General features: G+C 40.2%; 1 protein-coding gene across 5 annotated transcripts in view; it reads right to left on the bottom strand.

Moving 5' to 3' along the window:
* The window catches only part of znf536 (zinc finger protein 536), a 226,766-nt gene that overhangs the window by 18,667 nt on the left and 189,313 nt on the right, over positions 1 to 18,786 (bottom strand). The window contains exon 7 of one of the 5 annotated variants that reach the window (XM_060911714.1): positions 5,294 to 6,480. The exons of the other annotated variants lie outside the window; for them this stretch is intronic. Coding sequence (XP_060767697.1) covers positions 6,452 to 6,480 — 29 coding nt within the window. The 3' untranslated portion in view covers positions 5,294 to 6,451. Of the gene's footprint in view, positions 1 to 5,293; positions 6,481 to 18,786 lie in introns of those variants that run through there. 5 annotated transcript variants of the gene reach the window in all.

Here is an 18,786-nt window from a genome sequence, read left to right on the forward strand (position 1 = left end):
TGTACTTTATTAATAATTTATCTCAGAGCACTGTTTATGAGTGTTTGGGACGCAGTTCATTTGGGACGTGATCCTAATAAGCATGGATGGAGTGGAATATGGCATGAGATGGCCAACGTTGTTACTTTTTTTTTTTTTCTGAGAATCATTACTTTGTGTGCTCCTCTAATTGAGGCTTCATAAATTACCCAGAAGGCTTGGTCTGGTTGCTGATTGCTCTCTGTCTTGGCCCACATTGTGCCCTTGGTTGAGAGACACGAACCATGAGTGTTTTCCAGAGCAGTGAGAGATTTTTTTTTTCTTTTAATACACAGAGATGAGACGGGGGGCACAAAGAGAGTCACTACACTCCAGCGAAAAACTGCCTAATTACCAACAATTAATTGAACAGGGAATAAAAATTGTATCTTCATTAGTCTTCTAAAAGACTAGCTGTGTGTGGATGACAATAATAATAATAATAATAATAATAATAATAAATCACATTTCTCCTTTTTGAGATTATTATCTACTTTTAGATTTTGAAACTACCCCAGTATTATGTTGCTTCATGTCGTCTCTCAGCTCCCACCATTTCAGACAAGCAAATCCATAATGGTTTTTTTTTTTTCCACTTCACTCTACTCCTTTTTCCCAAGCCTGAGAAACTTCAGACATGAGAACCATTAGTGGAGTCTAATATAAAATCAGTGAAATTTACCTGGGATTATAAGTCATTGACAAATAACCTTGCTGATAGATGCGAACTAGATTTTGTTCAAAGCTCTCTGACAGCCTCAAAAGAGATTAGCGGAGTTCTTATCAGGTCAGCAGTGTCGCCGGGGAAATGTGTTTAAAGTCACATTGATTTATTGAAAGATTTTCCAATAAGAGTATCTCTACTCTCCAACAAGAAAGAGTGTGTCTCTGTGAGTGTGTGTGTGCGTGCGTGTGTGTGCGTGCATGTGTGTGTCTAACACAATGAGTGTGAACCCAAAATTCACATCCACATTACAGATGACCTAAATAGTGTGAGAGATTTTTCTGATGGCTGAAAATGAAACCTTCCAAACATTATTTTCTTTATTTCCCTCCTCTGTCTACTGTTTGCAATTCATCCTGCTGAAAGAGATGATTGAACATCAGTGAACACACACACACACACACACTGACAGGCAAATCTTATAAAGATCCTTTGTTCCTCTGGGCGCTCATTTGACACTATTACCTTCTTAAGAGTAATTATGAATGATTTTAGAAAGCCGGATCGTGAGATCCCCTCAAATGAACGACAGAAGAAAACCCAGGATGTCAATCTACAAGCCTGTCACCGAAATGTCGTTGTTCTTTCTCTCTTTTTTTTATTTTCTCTTGCATGCACACACACACACACACACACACACACGCGCCTGCTGCTCCGTTTGATCTCAGAGGTCTGTTGGAACCCTGGAAAGCTATCCCAGCATTCTCAGCACTGTCGGAGCCCCACAGTGAACCTTCTGGAAGTGACGGCGAGTCCAGGCCATAACCCTAGCCACTGACGTCGCTAACTCTGCCACGCAATCTGTCAGGGACCGCACCTTAACACCACTTCACGCTGGGGAACCTACCCAAATCCCTGCCTAAGCCTGAACCATGCTTAAATATAAGATCCTTGAAAAAGACATGGAGTATTTGAATCAGTTCATACTGCCCAATGTGTGTCACATATGTATGTCAATGTGTGTGATAAGAGAAATTGTGGAGGATTCAATACTAGGACACTACTAGGATTATTAATGCAAGGAACATATTGTGTGCTTTTCACTAAATATTGGTATGAGCCCTAAAACTTTTAACCGTGTGAACCCGAGGCTATTTTCAGGGTTATTTATCTTGGTCATTATAAGGGCTAGTCATACATGCTGTATATTGGGTTCTTGTTTGTTTGTTTGTTTGTTTGTTTGTTTGTTTGTTTGTTTGTTTGTTTGTTTAGAAGAGTCTAGGCTACCCATATCTTCCATCTTTTGATATGTCAAGGACAAAAAAAGGTTGCGTCATATGAAATTGTTATGTTTTTACATGTACCTCACCGTACAATGCTGGCTAGGGTGCATCAGTTGCCCCCTAAAAATGAAAAGTTCCTCCGATCATGATGAATTTTTGTTTTTATGTTCCTTTTGGTAAGAAAACACACTGGGTGAAATATTTTGACAAAATTCAAAAGTTTAATGGCGGCACCAGGAGCTCAAAGTTATGGAAAAAGCTGCTATTTTATGACTTTTATGACAAAATTTCGATCACTTTTCATGAAACATTATGGCACCTTATAGAGTATACCGAATATCTTAGATCCACATTTTTAGTACATATTCTAAATATATTATCAAGCACAGTTTGAGTTTTAGCTGTTCATTGAATCATTGTTCAACTACTTTTAAACAATACAAATGTATTATGAATCACATTAATGCTTCTCAATCCCTTGCAAAGGTTCTTAACATGATCTCTGGGTCACAAGAAATCAATAAATGGAGTCCAACATTGTGTTTCAAACCTTACGCGAAAACATAAAATAAGCGTTTTTTTGGCAAAAAATGAACCTCATGGTGCCACCATTAGACTTTTGAATATGGTCAAAAAATTTCACAGGATGTCTTTATTGGTGAAAAGGAACACCCAAACAAAAATGCATCAGATTTTATGAAAGTGAGGGCAACTGATGCACCTTAATGCTGGCAGTACAGATATTTTTTCATATTTCTGTCGTGGAGATTTTCTGAAATCTGGCAATATCAGAACGATGACACTGAGATAGATACTCTGTGACTTAGCAGTTTGCAAAATATGTGCTTAGTGCTTAACAGGAAAAAAAATGTCATAGTTTTATTTGCTGTGATTTCAAAACCAGATTACTTGAAAATGCTTTATTGCAAAGAGCAATAACAAAGATAATCAGAAAGATTGATATGTGGTACACTGTGAAGCGATAGGCATTTCGTGACTTATTCAACCTTTTTCAGGAGTGTGAAAAAAGGTGTAGAAATTGGTAAAGATATTACTTTGCAGAAGTTTGATCTGTCTTCATAATGTGATTCATCAGTATGTGCAAATACTGTACAAATGGGACTGTTATCATTACAAAGCTCTAGTTCTGCTTGTTCTTGCGATATGTGTTTCATTATATATTTGTGTGTCTGTGTGTGTGTCAGGTGATTTTTGAAATCAGGTGACTCTGGATTCACCTAGGTGATTCTATTTTTTTTTTTTATTATACCAACACAAAAGCTATACAGTACAACAAAACAAAACAAAGACAATAGACAAAGACATCAGTGCACAAGCAATGAACCAAGAGAAGAGGCAGATTTTCAAAAATGCAAATTAAATGATTTGTATGTTTTTGGTTTTGTTCTTTAATATATTACCATTTTCTATACCACAGAATTCTAGATTTACCTAGGTGAATTAGGTTGACACTCTCAAAAGGTTTTTTTGGAGTTTTTTTTCTTTTTTTTTTTTTTTTTTTTGGGGGGGGGGTCCGAAATCGCCCCCTGCTCACTACATAGGGCACTATATAGTGAGGACGGCATTTTGTAGTGCTATCCGGAACGATAGTGAGGATTATTACACCCTATATAGTGCACTCAAAGTATCCCACAATGCATCATGAAAAGTAGTGTACAACCAATGGTCACTATCCAAGCAATATATCCCATCATGCATTGTGGTCGCACTGAAAGAAATCAAATTAAAAGTCTCAAATTTGATTGACTAAAAGGCAGCGGCAAAGAAGAAAGTATTCAGCCTTGATTTAAAAGAACTGAAAGATGCAGGTACTTTGTATTGATTAATGTGGGAAATGCGCTTAGGATAATATCATTGGGGATAGATTAGGGATAAAAAATCATTGGGGATAGATTAGGGATAAAATTAGCTCATGTTTTAAGTCGTTCAAATTCTGTAAAGCTGCTTTGCGACAATGTTTATTGTTAAAAGCGCTATACAAATAAACTTGATTTGATTTGATATAATATGTATTTATCACAAAAATACATGCATGTGTTTATTATTTTGAAAACCCATCAGCCGATTGATCTGGCACGTTTTAATTGTGCGACAGTAATGACATAAATACCAGTGTGACGGAGTAGTGTCCGAAAGCGTTTTTTCATTTTACCAATGAGCTCACTATATAGTCCTCTATATAGTAATTCCCTATATAGTGAGTAGGGAGTAGTGAACGAGTGAGCGATTTCGGACACAGGGTGAGATCATTTCAGCAGCCATATTTCCCCCTTGTTTCTCACTCATCCCACCTTCTTTATATCTTCTATCCTCTTATACCTCTCTACCCAGAATTAAACTTGTATACCTGTCTAATTTAATTTGCTTTTTTTTTTTTTTTTTAACTTATTACAATCCTTGCTGAGAATCAAACTCAGGACCTTCTGCTTTCAAGTCCACCACTTTACCACATAAGATTCAGTCCCAATAAAGAAATTAAACATTCCACTAGATCACCTAACCCTAACCCAAAATCCTAATTCACTGAATTAAATCTAGAATCACTGAGGTGAATCCAGATTCACCTGATTTCAAAAATCATCTGTAACATTTATATGCAATGATGAGTTCATGAGTAATTAAGAAAAAGACTAATGGGTGTGGAGATGGACGCAGAACATTACGCAGATTGTAACTATGATTAAATTTGATGTAAATTCAACATTATTTTTTGCACCAACACTTTATTGCATAGACAAGTAACTAGTATCATTGGAAAGGTCAGGTCATGCTCTTTCATGTGATATGTGGTATACCTCGCTGGGTTGAACACTTCATGATCAATTCAACCCAAAAGAAGGGATGTGACGCAATTTATGACTGTTATATTTGAATGTAAAAATATTTTTTTCTAACAATATCCATAGAAATAGACATTCAAAGGGCACTTCTTACAGTCATGCAGTTTGAGCTGTCTGATCTGCACTGTGAGAGAAGAAGAGGCCGTTAAAGTGTTCTATGCGCAAGCCTGAGACACAGACGTTTCCAATCAGAAGACTTTTTTTCTTAAGTTAAGAAACCTCAACCCCTCATAAAGTGTGTGCAGGCATAAAAAAGTGTGAATACAAATTAAAGACAGAGGTCATGTGACAGGAAGTAAGCTCAACATTGGTGTTTCATATGTGCAACACTTTTACCACCAAGCTTTATTCATATCACAATGTTCACGTCAGGTCAAGATGATTTCATTGAAATAGAAGACGAGAGAAATTAGAGAAATTGTGAAATCACTTTATTTCACATTGAGTAAAAATGTCAAAGTGGCAGAACATCAGAGCGAAAACATTTACTCAGCAATTACATTTCATAAACCTAAAAAGTTTTATGCCATGACCCAATGATGTGGTTTGATGCCTCAGTACAGCCTTAACTCCGTTCTCTATTTCCCAGCATCATTTTCTCTGGAGTGAAACCCACTCGATCATGCTGCCTTCCTCTCACAGTAATAGCTATTCTCCAAGGTACTAGCGTGGTCAACAACAGCAGCGGGCTAATATTTTTATGTTATCGGTAACACTCCCACATTTGTTTTCATATCTACTTGAAGGTCTGAGCTTAGGGATGACAGGAAATGGCAGAGTTTGTCTGAATCCCCACATTCACCTCCCCCTTCTGCCAATGAACGTGGGAGGATCCGTCGTACACAATGATCTCTTGTTCAGATGGAAGGGCTTTGTGCATTCATCTATAACTGCCCGGCATGCAAAGATAACCAGGCAGCCTGATGATCGATAAATTAATAGCGAACAGCAGGAATAAAAAAGAGAAAAGAGGAGGGGACAAAGAGGAGAGAATGGAGATGGAAGGACAACTGTTTGACTCCTGTGGTTTCATCTTTTTTACAAAAGTGAGAGAAAACCCTTAGTTTTTTTTAAAAGCCCATGATATGTACTTAACCTTTCAAAAATGTTTGATGAAGTTCGGTGAGAAAAGCTCTGAAATAAATTTTCCATGTTGCAGCCGTCATCTTTTTCAATATTAAGTGCATAAAACAATATATATGGCTTAAAAATGAATTGCAGGCTTATAAATAAGCTGTTAAATGAGGTTCAGTCTCACGTGTAGGCTTTGTATCAGTGTGAAAAGGGTTAGGATGGAGCATCTGGTTCATGGTGAGGTTAGAACAGACGGGCAGGAGCAAGAACTGGGGAACTGGGCTCAGGTCTTCTCTCTCTCTCACACACACACACACACACACACATGCATGCAGCCACGCATTTGAGCACAGAAGGAGAAACACAGCTTCTGTAGGGCCGTGCATTCCTGAGCAAACAGCGGCTCTCTGCTCAAAGCCTGGCAGCCTAAAGAGAGGATCAAACGCAGTCGGCGTTTGGGTGAAACCGCTTCGACAGAATGTCAAGTACAACACGGACCTGAAAAGGAGGGGCTTTCTCTCTTTCTCTTCCTCTCTCTTTCAAAGTGACAGTCAAGGCGCCCAACTACATGTCTCAATATCTGTGTAGAGAGGGAGAATAAAATTAAAAAGCTTTCTACAAGGACACAGATTTAGCAAAAATACCAGCATACCAGATGAAAAATATCCCTCAAACGTCAGGCAGTATGTTAGGAAAAAAGTTGTATATTGGTTATGTTTTTGCAACAGCGGATATTGAAACCAGATCAAAACATTAAAGAAAAGTCAAATTCTCAAAGCTGACTCTAAACAGTGAGTCAGCAGTGTATAAATGAGACTGTGGTTACTCCTACCAGTCGCCCCCCACACAGGGGAACACATATCCCTAATGACAGGCTCCCTAGCCTCTGGGTAGTAGAACTGAGCAGGCCTGCGTCTCGTCTGTAATCAAACGTACCCAGAGCTGCATTGACGAGCTCCAGATCACACCAAGCATGTTTCGGTTGCATGTGTATGCTGTACAGTACAGTACATACGCTTTCACAGCGGCTCTCCGTGTGGAAGATCATGTGCTGTATAGATTTGTATCACAGTTGATTCACATGATGAACAGAGGCAGTTGTGATTTGATGCCATGGGATTATAAGAGCTGCAAGTAAATAATGAATAAAGAGCGGAGAGGTTGGTGGAGAGCTAATAAAGGCTCACACAAGTGTCCCATTTCCCCTCCTGCCCTGTCAGTTATGGTCAGTGACCTGAAGGGGGAGCTGCTCTTTAACATGTTGAGGGGTTTTGTATTTGCGCGAGACAATAAAAACATTAATTTGCCCTGAAATCACTCCTGACGTAAATGTAAAATGGTGCCCATTGGAACCCAGTAATGAAGCATGCTGCATCTCTGCAGCTCCTAATTTGACTAGTTAAACGACTCCATTACGTGTCTAACAGACAGAGGCAAATCATTTCTGGTCAGTTGAGGCTCACTTAGCCGCATCGCGTCGCCGAGCTGGAGGAGAAATGGAGAAGATGACAGGGCCTACTTTCTCCTTCTCCTTCCTCATGCTAGCTTTGCACTCAGAGTGTTATTTTAGCCAAAATAAGACGAGGCGAAGAACAACTCCGAAATGAGATGTGCATGAGCAGGGTGTGCTTGAGCCACTTTAATTCCTGTCTCTGATTTCATTTTTTATCCTGTTCTTTTTTTCCTCCCTGACCGTGCTTCTGAATGTCTCCATCACTTGGTTAGTGATCCAGTTCTAATGATTAAATGTACACACTTAGCAAAATAGTTTTTTGTGCAATCAGAGCATGCTCTGATCACCCCTCGTACAAAAAAAAAAAAAAAAAAAGATTCGGAAATAGTGAATTATTAAACGCCCTGCCTGTGGTCCATCACTGTCACTTAGTGTATAAAGCTCTGTTTCAAATACAAATCCTATCCACCGAAGCCCCAAAAAGAAATTTAATTACTTTGTTTTTGTTTGTGTCAATAGTTGCTAGAAGCACGCACACACACACACACACACACACACACACACACACACACACACACACACACACACACACACACAGCCTTCATTTAAATGATTATTCAGTGACAGCACTGATATAGTGATGGAAAGACAAGTCTGTACACGAGAATGAACAATTTCTGTTGAAGTTTCTATTGCTTTTATTGTTTGCTGTTCCATTACTGTAAGCAGGTCCAGAGAAATACTCTTACAACCCACATCACCTCACACACATAAATATGAAACAGTAAAATCAACGCATGTTATAGAAACAAACATTCTGTCTTATTTTCATCCAAAACCTGTTCCGGTTTGTAGACATGTATTAATATGAATCGATATGATATGACGTGGTGACATCTTTAATATTCTGTAACACTCTTGCTGTCGACACAAAAACCATAAATATCTCATCTCATCTCATCTCATGCCGCTTTATCCTGTTCTACAGGGTCGCAGGCAAGCTGGAGCCTATCCCAGCTGACTACGGGCGAAAGGCGGGGTACACCCTGGACAAGTCGCCAGGTCATCACAGGGCTGACACATAGACACAGACAACCATTCATACTCACATTCACACCTACGGTCAATTTAGAGCCACCAGTTAACCTAACCTGCATGTCTTTGGACTGTGGGGGAAACCGGAGCACCCGGAGGAAACCCACGCGGACACGAGGAGAACATCCAAACTCCGCACAGAAAGGCCCTCGCCAGCCACAGGGCTCAAACCCGGACCTTCTTGCTGTGAGGCGACAGCACTAACCACTACACCACTGTGCCGCCAGTATAAATATTATATGAGAAATTAAAAATGGTATAATTTTATCATTATAAACAATGACTCACCAATGTGTCTGTATTTTTACTCTTAAAAATGTCTTAAAAATTACACACATAATATATACTATATTAGACTATATTTCCTAGATTACATTTAACAGTTATTCCACGAAATCAAGTCGTACATGAGCTGACAGTCGACGAGGCGTGTAGCACTGAGTCGGTTATAAGCCGTGTATGATGAGATTGAGTGGAATAACTGTTTTATTCTATCCACATTCACTGGATATTGAGAAACAGAGCATTTTTATTTTTTGCAAATTTGAGAAATAAATAAAAACTTTATACAAAACGTCCGACAAAATCATGCCTGCTTAGAATGTAAACAAACCGGCGAAATGACAGGAGCAATTTGTAAAAAATGCTATAATAATAGTTCTTGAAAAATTAAAAAAAGATTTGTATTCCACATTTTGTTGTTTTTTTTTTTTTGTATTTTTGGGGTTTTTTTTGTCTCATCTCATTATCTGTAGCCACTTTATCCTGTTCTACAGGGTCGCAGGCAAGCTGGAGCCTATCCCAGCTGACTACGGGCGAAAGGCGGGGTACACCCTGGACAAGTCACCAGGTCATCACAGGGCTGACACATAGACACAGACAACCATTCACACTCACATTCACACCTACGGTCAATTTAGAGTCACCAGTTAACCTAACCTGCATGTCTTTGGACTGTGGGGGAAACCGGAGCACCCGGAGGAAACCCACGCGGACACGGGGAGAACATGCAAACTCCGCACAGAAAGGCCCTCGCCGGCCACAGGGCTCAAACCCGGACCTTCTTGCTCTGAGGCGACAGCGCTAACCACTACACCACCGTGCCGCCCGGGGGTTTTGTTTTCGAGTAAAATTTTTATTTCATGCTTAGTCGGTTCATCAACATGCCCCGCCATTTTGTTTTTCTCTACTCATGGTATATGAGCTGATAGCCTAGTAGTAGAGTAGCCAATCAGAGCGTGTGATTGCTCATATCCAGTGACTGTGGATAGAATAATATAGTATTGTCTTAAAGACATTTTGATACAGGCTTATTTATGGTTGAAATTTGTTTCTAAGACAAATAAATTATGAAGATTATGTATACAGTTTTTCCTGAATCACCAGCTAGTTTTTTTAAGAACTATGTTTTCACTGAGATTGAGCAGGAGCTTGGCCTATTTGGGAATTTTAGGAAAAGCCTCCATGGTGAAGCTGGTTGTGAAGATGCTGAGAATAGCAAAGAGTTTTTACCAGGAACAGTGTTTCTGTTAAAGTTAAAAATAAACTGCTTTTGATTTGTTCAACCCCTTCAATGCCCTTGGATGAGTCACGTACGTCATGAAATCTTTTACCGCTGTACCTTATGATGGAAGAATGTTTTAGGCATTGACTGTAATTCATATGTGCTGCTGTGAAGTAAAAGTAATGTGCCATGTAAGGTACATAAAAGGTGTTTATGACGAGTAGTGTACGTCATAAGGTACAGCGGTAAAAGGTTTCACGACGCACGTGACTCATCCAAGGGCATTGAAAGGGTTAACATTGCTCTTGGTCACTGAACAATTCCATATGTGTCATTTCAAAGTGGTAAAGGTAGACTGCCTTTCAGATTTTTCAAGTCTAGGTCCTAAAAAAAGAATTTTCCCGACACCCAGTTATTTTTTGTTTAGTGGACCGAAAGCTACTGAATTCAAATCACAGACTTCCAATTTTATGAGGGGTTTTTTTTAAATAGAACAATTAATGAATTTAGGGCCATGTGGCCCTAAACTCTCCACTATTTTTTCCTGCTTCACCATGACCCAATTCAAGATACTACAACCCCGATTCCAAAAAAGTTGGGACAAAGTACAAATTGTAAATAAAAACAGAATGCAATAATTTACAAATCTCAAAAACTGATATTGTATTCACAATAGAACATAGACAACATATCAAATGTCGAAATTTTATGCCAAATATTGGCTCATTTGAAATTTCATGACAGCAACACATCTCAAAAAAGTTGGGACAGGGGCAATAAGAGGCTGGAAAAGTTAAAGGTACAAAAAAGGAACAGCTGGAGGACCAAATTGCAACTCATTAGGTCAATTGGCAATAGGTCATTAACATGACTGGGTATAAAAAGAGCATCTTGGAGTGGCAGCGGCTCTCAGAAGTAAAGATGGGAAGAGGATCACCAATCCCCCTAATTCTGCACCGACAAATAGTGGAGCAATATCAGAAAGGAGTTCGACAGTGTAAAATTGCAAAGAGTTTGAACATATCATCATCTACAGTGCATAATATCATCAAAAGATTCAGAGAATGTGGAAGAATCTCTGCGTGTAAGGGTCAAGGCCGGAAAACCATACTGGGTGCCCGTGATCTTTGGGCCCTTAGACGGCACTGCATCACATACAGGCATGCTTCTGTATTGGAAATCACAAAATGGGCTCAGGAATATTTCCAGAGAACATTATCTGTGAACACAATTCACCGTGCCTTCCGCCATTGCCAACTAAAACTCTATAGTTCAAAGAAGAAGCCATATCTAAACATGATCCAGAAGCACAGACGTCTTCTCTGGGCCAAGGCTCATTTAAAATGGACTGTGGCAAAGTGGAAAACTGTTCTGTGGTCAGACGAATCAAAATTTGAAGTTCTTTATGGAAATCAGGGACGCCATGTCATTCGGACTAAAGAGGAGAAGGACGACCCAAGTTGTTATCAGCGCTCAGTTCAGAAGCCTGCATCTCTGATGGTATGGGGTTGCATTAGTGCGTGTGGCATGGGCAGCTTACACATCTGGAAAGACAGCATCAATGCTGAAAGGTATATCCAGGTTCAAGAGCAACATATGCTCCTTTCCAGACGGCGTCTCTTTCAGGGAAGACCTTGCATTTTCCAACATGACAATGCCAAACCACATACTGCATCAAGTCCAGCATCATGGCTGCGTAGAAGAAGGGTCCGGGTACTGAACTGGCCTAGTCTGGCTAACGCGACTTCAAAGCTCTGCGAGCATTTGGTCTGGCAAAGCTATTAAGCCCAACCGTTTCCCAAAGTGTGTGGTTGACCCGCCTCCCTGAAATGCCTCAGTTTGCTACTGGTCGAAGCCAGAAAAGGCTGTGACGAAGCTTAAACCAATCACATCACTCTTTCCTCTGACGTATGTGACGCGACGGGGCTAACTGGTAGATTAAACCATAGACATCCTATTATTAAACTCTTACCGAAGCCGGTCAGGAGCAAGGCGAAAACGTCCTTCCTTTCAATAAATACCTCCAGGGCTGCTCTTTGCTCCATTTTCAATGAGAACTTCCCGTTGAATGCTTTCAATACAGCATTCCTGAATGAAGCGCTTCCGGCATAGATTCTGTAAACAATCTATGGCTTCCGGTCGCAGTTCTACTACGTCAGTGCCTTGAACACGCCTCTACCCAGGGCCGTTGGAGATGCTCAAAGTTGATTGGCTCCCGATTTTTCGGGAGCTTGGAAAAGCTGTAGATAGCTTGCCTTGCCAGACTAAGTTCGCAACAGGTCCTCGTGTTGCGTCACACTTAGGATGGGCGGGCCCAGGCTAGAACTGGCCAGCCTGCAGTCCAGATCTTTCACCCATAGAAAACATTTGGTGCATCATAAAACGGAAGATACGACAAAAAAGACCTAAGACAGTTGAGCAACTAGAATCCTACATTAGACAAAAATGGGTTAACATTCCTATCCCTAAACTTGAGCAGCTTGTCTCCTCAGTCCCCAGACGTTTACAGACTGTTGTAAAGAGAAAAGGGGATGTCTCACAGTGGTAAACATGGCCTTGTCCCAACTTTTTTGAGATGTGCTGTTGTCATGAAATTTAAAATCACCTAATTTTTCTCTTTAAATGATACATTTTCTCAGTTTAAACATTTGATATGTCATCTATGTTCTATTCTGAATAAAATATGGAATTTTGAAACTTCCACATCATTGTATTCCGTTTTTATTTACAATTTATACTTTGTCCCAACTTTTTTGGAATCGGGGTTATACGTCCAGCATCACGTGGTGGGCTTTCTCCGTTCACGCAAGGCATTGTGGGATACAAATTTGAAACAGGAAAGAAAAATGAAGGACGTGAGTGTGCGAATGAAACGTGAAAGACCAACTACAGTAACGGAAAGCATGAAGACGTTATGTTGCAAAGGAAAGGAAACGCAGGACCAAACTAATAAATATCGGCGGTTAGCGAGCACCTCGGTGTGATCAGCTGTTCGTTTAGCGACAAAATGATGTAATTCTCAGTGCACGGTCAAAGGTAAACCTGCGCATGCGCACACGGACTTCCTCTGTCTGCTTGACTGCGCGAAGCGAGCAATTTCATGCACATTATTTGCTCGGGAATCCCCTCAAATTAAATAACTTCCCAGCCACAGAATGGCCTGATATTTTGTGAGATATTCCAGAAATAAACATGCATCACAATGACTAAATTTCAGAGGGAATTAAATTTCACTGATTTTATGAAATCAAAAGGCCGCCTAGCTTTAATGTGTTCATTATTATTCTAAAAACGGTAGAAAATAGTAACAATAAAGAAACTCGTCATAAGGGCAGGTGTGTCCAAACAAACTTTATGACTAGTAATGTGAATACAGTAAATAATGGATGATATAATAATATAATAAGTCTTTCGAAGGCCAAGGCTGCCTTTTGATTATTCTCAAAGTCTTCCGTTTTTCTATCTCTAACAAAAACACATCCAACACACTAATATACATTAAAAAAAATCCTAAAACACATAGTGCACTTAATGATTCTTCATGGATGAGTGTGGATGTGACCCTGTGCCTTCACACCACTGGCTGTAAACATGAGTTATTTACAATGAAAGAGTTAGTGTCGACTTCCTCATGCCTTCATTGGACGACACAACAGTGAAGAGCCAGTGAAGGCCAGGCAGTATACACCCGCTCATGTCATGCCAGGACGTTGGGCAGTGCTTCAGGGCCCGGCAGCGCCTTGATCCTGCTCTTCATGCATAGAGAATGTGGGCAGGCTGATGGCTTTGGCACGATTGGCTTTAAAGGGACTGTATTTCAGAGATCTGTGAACTGAGGTTGGGATTCAAGCTTTTGAATCATTAAATACACACTTGTGTAGAGTCCATCCATGTCGGCCTTCAGGATTGGGCAGTGTCACACATGAAGATGTGCACGCGCGCACACACACACACACACACACTCATGCACTCAAAGAGGGTTTGGGTCATCTTGCCCTTGGCACTTTATGCATTGCACTAATGCCCACAGCTGCTGCATGCTGGTGTGTGTGTGTGTGTGTGTGTGTGTGTGTGTGTGTGTGTGTGTGTGTGTGTATGCATGTGCATGCGTATTTGTGCTTAATGCGGTAGGTAATTATGTAGTCTGATCTCACAGATGAGGGATTTAAGAGCTAAGTATACTGTAATAGCCCTCACGATGTGACACATGTCTGGACCTAATAATAGCCAAGAGTGATGAGCAAACAGATGGACAGATAAGTATGAAACACTAAGGTGAGGCTGTTATAGGGGAAGATGGCAGAATTACTACAACAACCTGCTCATGAGACTCGAGGCCTACTTCTCTGACACGAGCAAAGTGTTTTGATTTCGTTTACCTGCCATGTACACACTCGTGTTCAATGTACATACAATTCAGCATGCAAAGATGTGTGACATTACTGTATGAGTCATTATATGTGAGTCAATTTGTATGAAAGTGTGTGTATATTAAAGTACAAATACGGTCACGCATATGCAGTAGCAGTGCAGTGGACAATAAAGTCGCAAGTGGAATAAACTGACTTAAGAGAACGGGGGGGAAAACGGTCTGAGATTCGAATGAATTACCTCCATGATGGCTTTTTTTTTCTTTGTTTGTAGTTACACAAAAAAAAAGCTAGCAATGTTAATGAATGCATGGTACTGTCAGCTAAATAAATAAAAAATAAATAAATCAATAAGAAACACTTTAAAGGAGAACGGAAGTCATTTTTAAACTTGCTTTATTTCTTAATTAACGTGTTATTCAATTACGTTTTCGGTTTTAGTAACCTTATATCGTGACTCGTATTGGCAACTAATTCAAATTAAATATTCTACTTATCAGCATGTTTGGTTTTTAGCCATGTTGAATTTAGTTAGTTCGGTCCACAGTAGGCGTCACTTATCCACGCGATCTTCACAAGACTTGTGCAAGACTTCGAAACGTCAAGTGTCAGCCAGGTGTCAGTGCCGCCATTTTGAAAACTGTTTTCCAAATGAAATATTGCACAAAAACGAGTTTAAATGACGATTACTGCCTACTTTTTTCAAACTTTCCTGATTGCTATCAAAACAAACAAAACTTCCGGCTTGATTACATCAGCATCCGAAAGAGGACGCGTGCGTCTTTTGACAACGTTGGCAGATGTTGGTCACTTTGATTTCCGCTGTACGTTTTACTTCCGTCCTACGATGTCTCGCACAGGTCTCGACGAATCTCATTTACGGCCATTGCTTTGACATATGGACTGATATATTACATAGTGTATTTCAAACACTCATGACTTGCTATAGCAGTGACAAAATAGCGATCAAAAATGCATTCCTATATTTAATAAAATGAGAGAAACAGAATTTTGATAATAAAAAATTTGCCTTCGGTTCTCCTTTAAAGGGATATTATTTTGACATATCCTATACAGTTAATTGTGGTCATGCACTTATTTCAAGAACATGCATGCCATGCATCGTGTAGTCCGGGAGCCAAAGGCACAAATTTGGCTGAACCTGGCTTCGTCGGTTAAAGTTTTTTTTTTTTTGCTGTTTGTTGTTGTCCAAGGTCTACTCATTAAGATAAGAGAGGGTGCCCGGTGATATCCCTTGGGCAATTCCGGATATTGGCCCTTTATTGTTGGATGTGCTGCAGTCATAGCCTAAATTCTGACATTTTGACATTCTTCACTTTCTGTTCACCAAAGTCTATATCACACATCACATCACATTATCTCTAGCCGCTTTATCCTTCTACAGGGTCGCAGGCAAGCTGGAGCCTATCCCAGCTGACTACGGGCGAAAGGCGGGGTACACCCTGGACAAGTCGCCAGGTCATCACAGGGCTGACACATAGACACAGACAACCATTCACACTCACATTCACACCTACGGTCAATTTAGAGTCACCAGTTAACCTAACCTGCATGTCTTTGGACTGTGGGGGAAACCGGAGCACCCGGAGGAAACCCACGCGGACACGGGGAGAACATGCAAACTCCGCACAGAAAGGCCCTCGCCGGCCCCGGGGCTCGAACCCAGGACCTTCTTGCTGTGAGGCGACAGCGCTAACCACTACACCACCGTGCCGCCCCCAAAGTCTATATATCATACTTATTTTTGTGTTTGTTAACATAATAGGATGAGTTTAAGGCCTGGGGGTGGGGTTCCAGCCATGGTTGGGGGTGTGGCCATGCAATTGGGGGCGGGGCTTATACCAAAAAGCCCTTTATTACTCTATTACTTTGGTTGTTAATGCGAGCCTTAAATTATTAGGCATACACTCCATTGTCATCCTTGTGTTTACTTCTGCAGGGGCATATGAGGGACACAATTAGCTAATTCAAGCCAACTTGTGTAGCTATCTTGCTAACTCTGTCAATCACACTGCCCCCAAAAGATCACAGCACGCATAAGCTAAGCAGAGAAACTATTTGACTGTAATCATGAAAGAGCAGTGACATGTACTCACTGCTCACCAGTGAACTAGACCCATAGTTTCACAACACTGGCTAGCACACCCAACTCTCACCTAGTAAATGCTAGTCACTGATTTTTTTAAGCTAATACATTAAGCTAATAGATTGCTTATTTTAACGATATTGACTGTTGAAATAGTAATGTCCCTGGTTCCCTAGTAAAATTCAGGGCATTGTCCCCGATTATCATCTCAAAAGTCTGTTAACCTTACCCTCACCCCCACTCCAAACCACACTGCTTGTGGACTGAGAGTCATGTGCACTAGCCAGTCCACTGACTAGCACGACTTTTAAAACGTTGGGCAGTAAGGTTTCCTTAAGCTAATACATTAAGCTAATAGATTGCTTATTTTTACGATATTGACTGTTGAAATAGTAATGTTCCTGGTTCCCTAGTAAAATTCAGGGCACTAGTCCCCGATTCACCCCCACTCCAAACCACACTGCTCTTCCACTGACTAGCACGACTTTTAAAACGTTGGGGAGTAAGGTTTACTTAACATTCTCCTCTGTACTAGCTGGCATCCAGTACATAAGCATATTTTTACAGACACTAAGCAAATGCCAAAGGGTTTAGAGGTTTTTTTTTTTCATCTGAACTCTTAGTTCTTTCCTTAAATAGTTTTTGTGTTTTGTGTGTGTGTTTGCATACTGTATGTAATTATTTTACATAATTAATGCTCATTAGTGTGTGTGCATGTGTATGTGTGTGCGTGTGCATGCATGCATGCACGTACATGCTTTATGTACTGTAGTTCTTGTATCAAAATTGTTAATTTTGCAAATTTATGAAAGGGTCAATTACACGTTTGACTAATTTGAATGACAGTAAAGCGTGAATACTGTACAGCCAATTTGGTTAATTGAAAATCAGTATCTTTTGCTATTCTTGTGTGTGTGCGCGCATGCTGTATATGCCATTTTGCATGCTTGATATATTGCATACTGTAGTTTTACATAGTGGATCACTGGTGTGAGTGTATATGCATGCTGTATATAGTTCTACTGCATGCTGTATATAGTTCTTTTACATAGTGGATCACTGGTGTGTATGTATATGCATGCTGTATATATTTCTATTTCATGCTGTATATACAGTAGTTCTTTTACATAGTGGATCACTGGTGTGAGTGTATGCATGCTGTATATAGTTCTATTGCATGCTGTAGTTCTTTTACATAGTGGATCACTGGTGTGAGTGTATACATGCTGTATATAGTTCGTTTACATAGTGGATCACTGGTGTGAGTGTATGCATGCTGTATATAGTTCTTTTACATAGTTATTGGTCATTAGTGTGTGTGTGTGTGTGCATGCTGTATATAGTTCTTTTGCATGCTGTATAGTTCTTACATAGATATTGATCATTATTTTGTATTAACTGTAGAGTTTATGTAATACTTGTATAAAAATCGCTAATTTGGAAAAGTTATGAAAGGGTTAATTAATCCACATTTGATGTATTTGAATGACAAATATAGAGAAAAATGTGAATACCTATCAGATACAGCCAACTTGGTGCATTTAATATCAGTATTTACACTGATATTATTTTTTTTGTATTTTCTTCCATTATTTGGGCATATAGGGCATTAAAGGGTTAATATATTAAATTGCCCAAGGGATATCACCGGGCACCCTCTTAAATCTTGAAGAGCTACCTCAAATCTATAAGATAAAGCAAAAAAAAAAAACTTTAACCAAAAATTCCGGGTCCGACCCCATGGCTCCCGGACTAGTGGTGGACATTTGATGAAACCCGATTTTACTTCACCCACGGCAATTCAAAAAATAATGTACGATGAAAGACCAAATTTCGAGTGTTTTCTTCACAATATTAATAAATGAAGCCCTACAGGTTCACACATGCTGCATTCAGAAAGCACTGTTGCTGTAGCTTTACATGTTTATAGCCCAGAAGCCAAGATTTTCATCCAGGCGTTATTTTTTCAGTATCTGCTCCCATAACCAGAGAGGGTGTAAAGTCAAATGCTGATGAATCCCATGCTGTGTGAGTTCCTGAAGAGCGAAGAGCAGAGCTTCCTTTCTGGCTCCGTCGCCCAGGCTTTTGTGGCGCGATTGAAGCAGAGCGGAGTGTTTTCATGCTCCCCCCCTCCCAAGTGTTACCCTCCCCCAACTCTACGTTTCTCTGCCCACTGCTTTCTGTCTGTTGATCCTCCTGAAGAGGACAGATCAAATATTCCACTCCAGCCGGAGAGCGTGCCTTCCGTTCAGGGGGTGCCGATATGATTGGGGCTGACGGATGAAGCTGGCGGTTTGAAGTCTTAACAGACAGAACAACTTTGATATCTGCTAGGGCTGTGTATCACCAAAGGAACA

The sequence above is a fragment of the Neoarius graeffei genome, chromosome 27 (genome assembly GCF_027579695.1).
Source record: "Neoarius graeffei isolate fNeoGra1 chromosome 27, fNeoGra1.pri, whole genome shotgun sequence".
NCBI classification, from domain to species: Eukaryota; Metazoa; Chordata; class Actinopteri; order Siluriformes; family Ariidae; genus Neoarius; species Neoarius graeffei.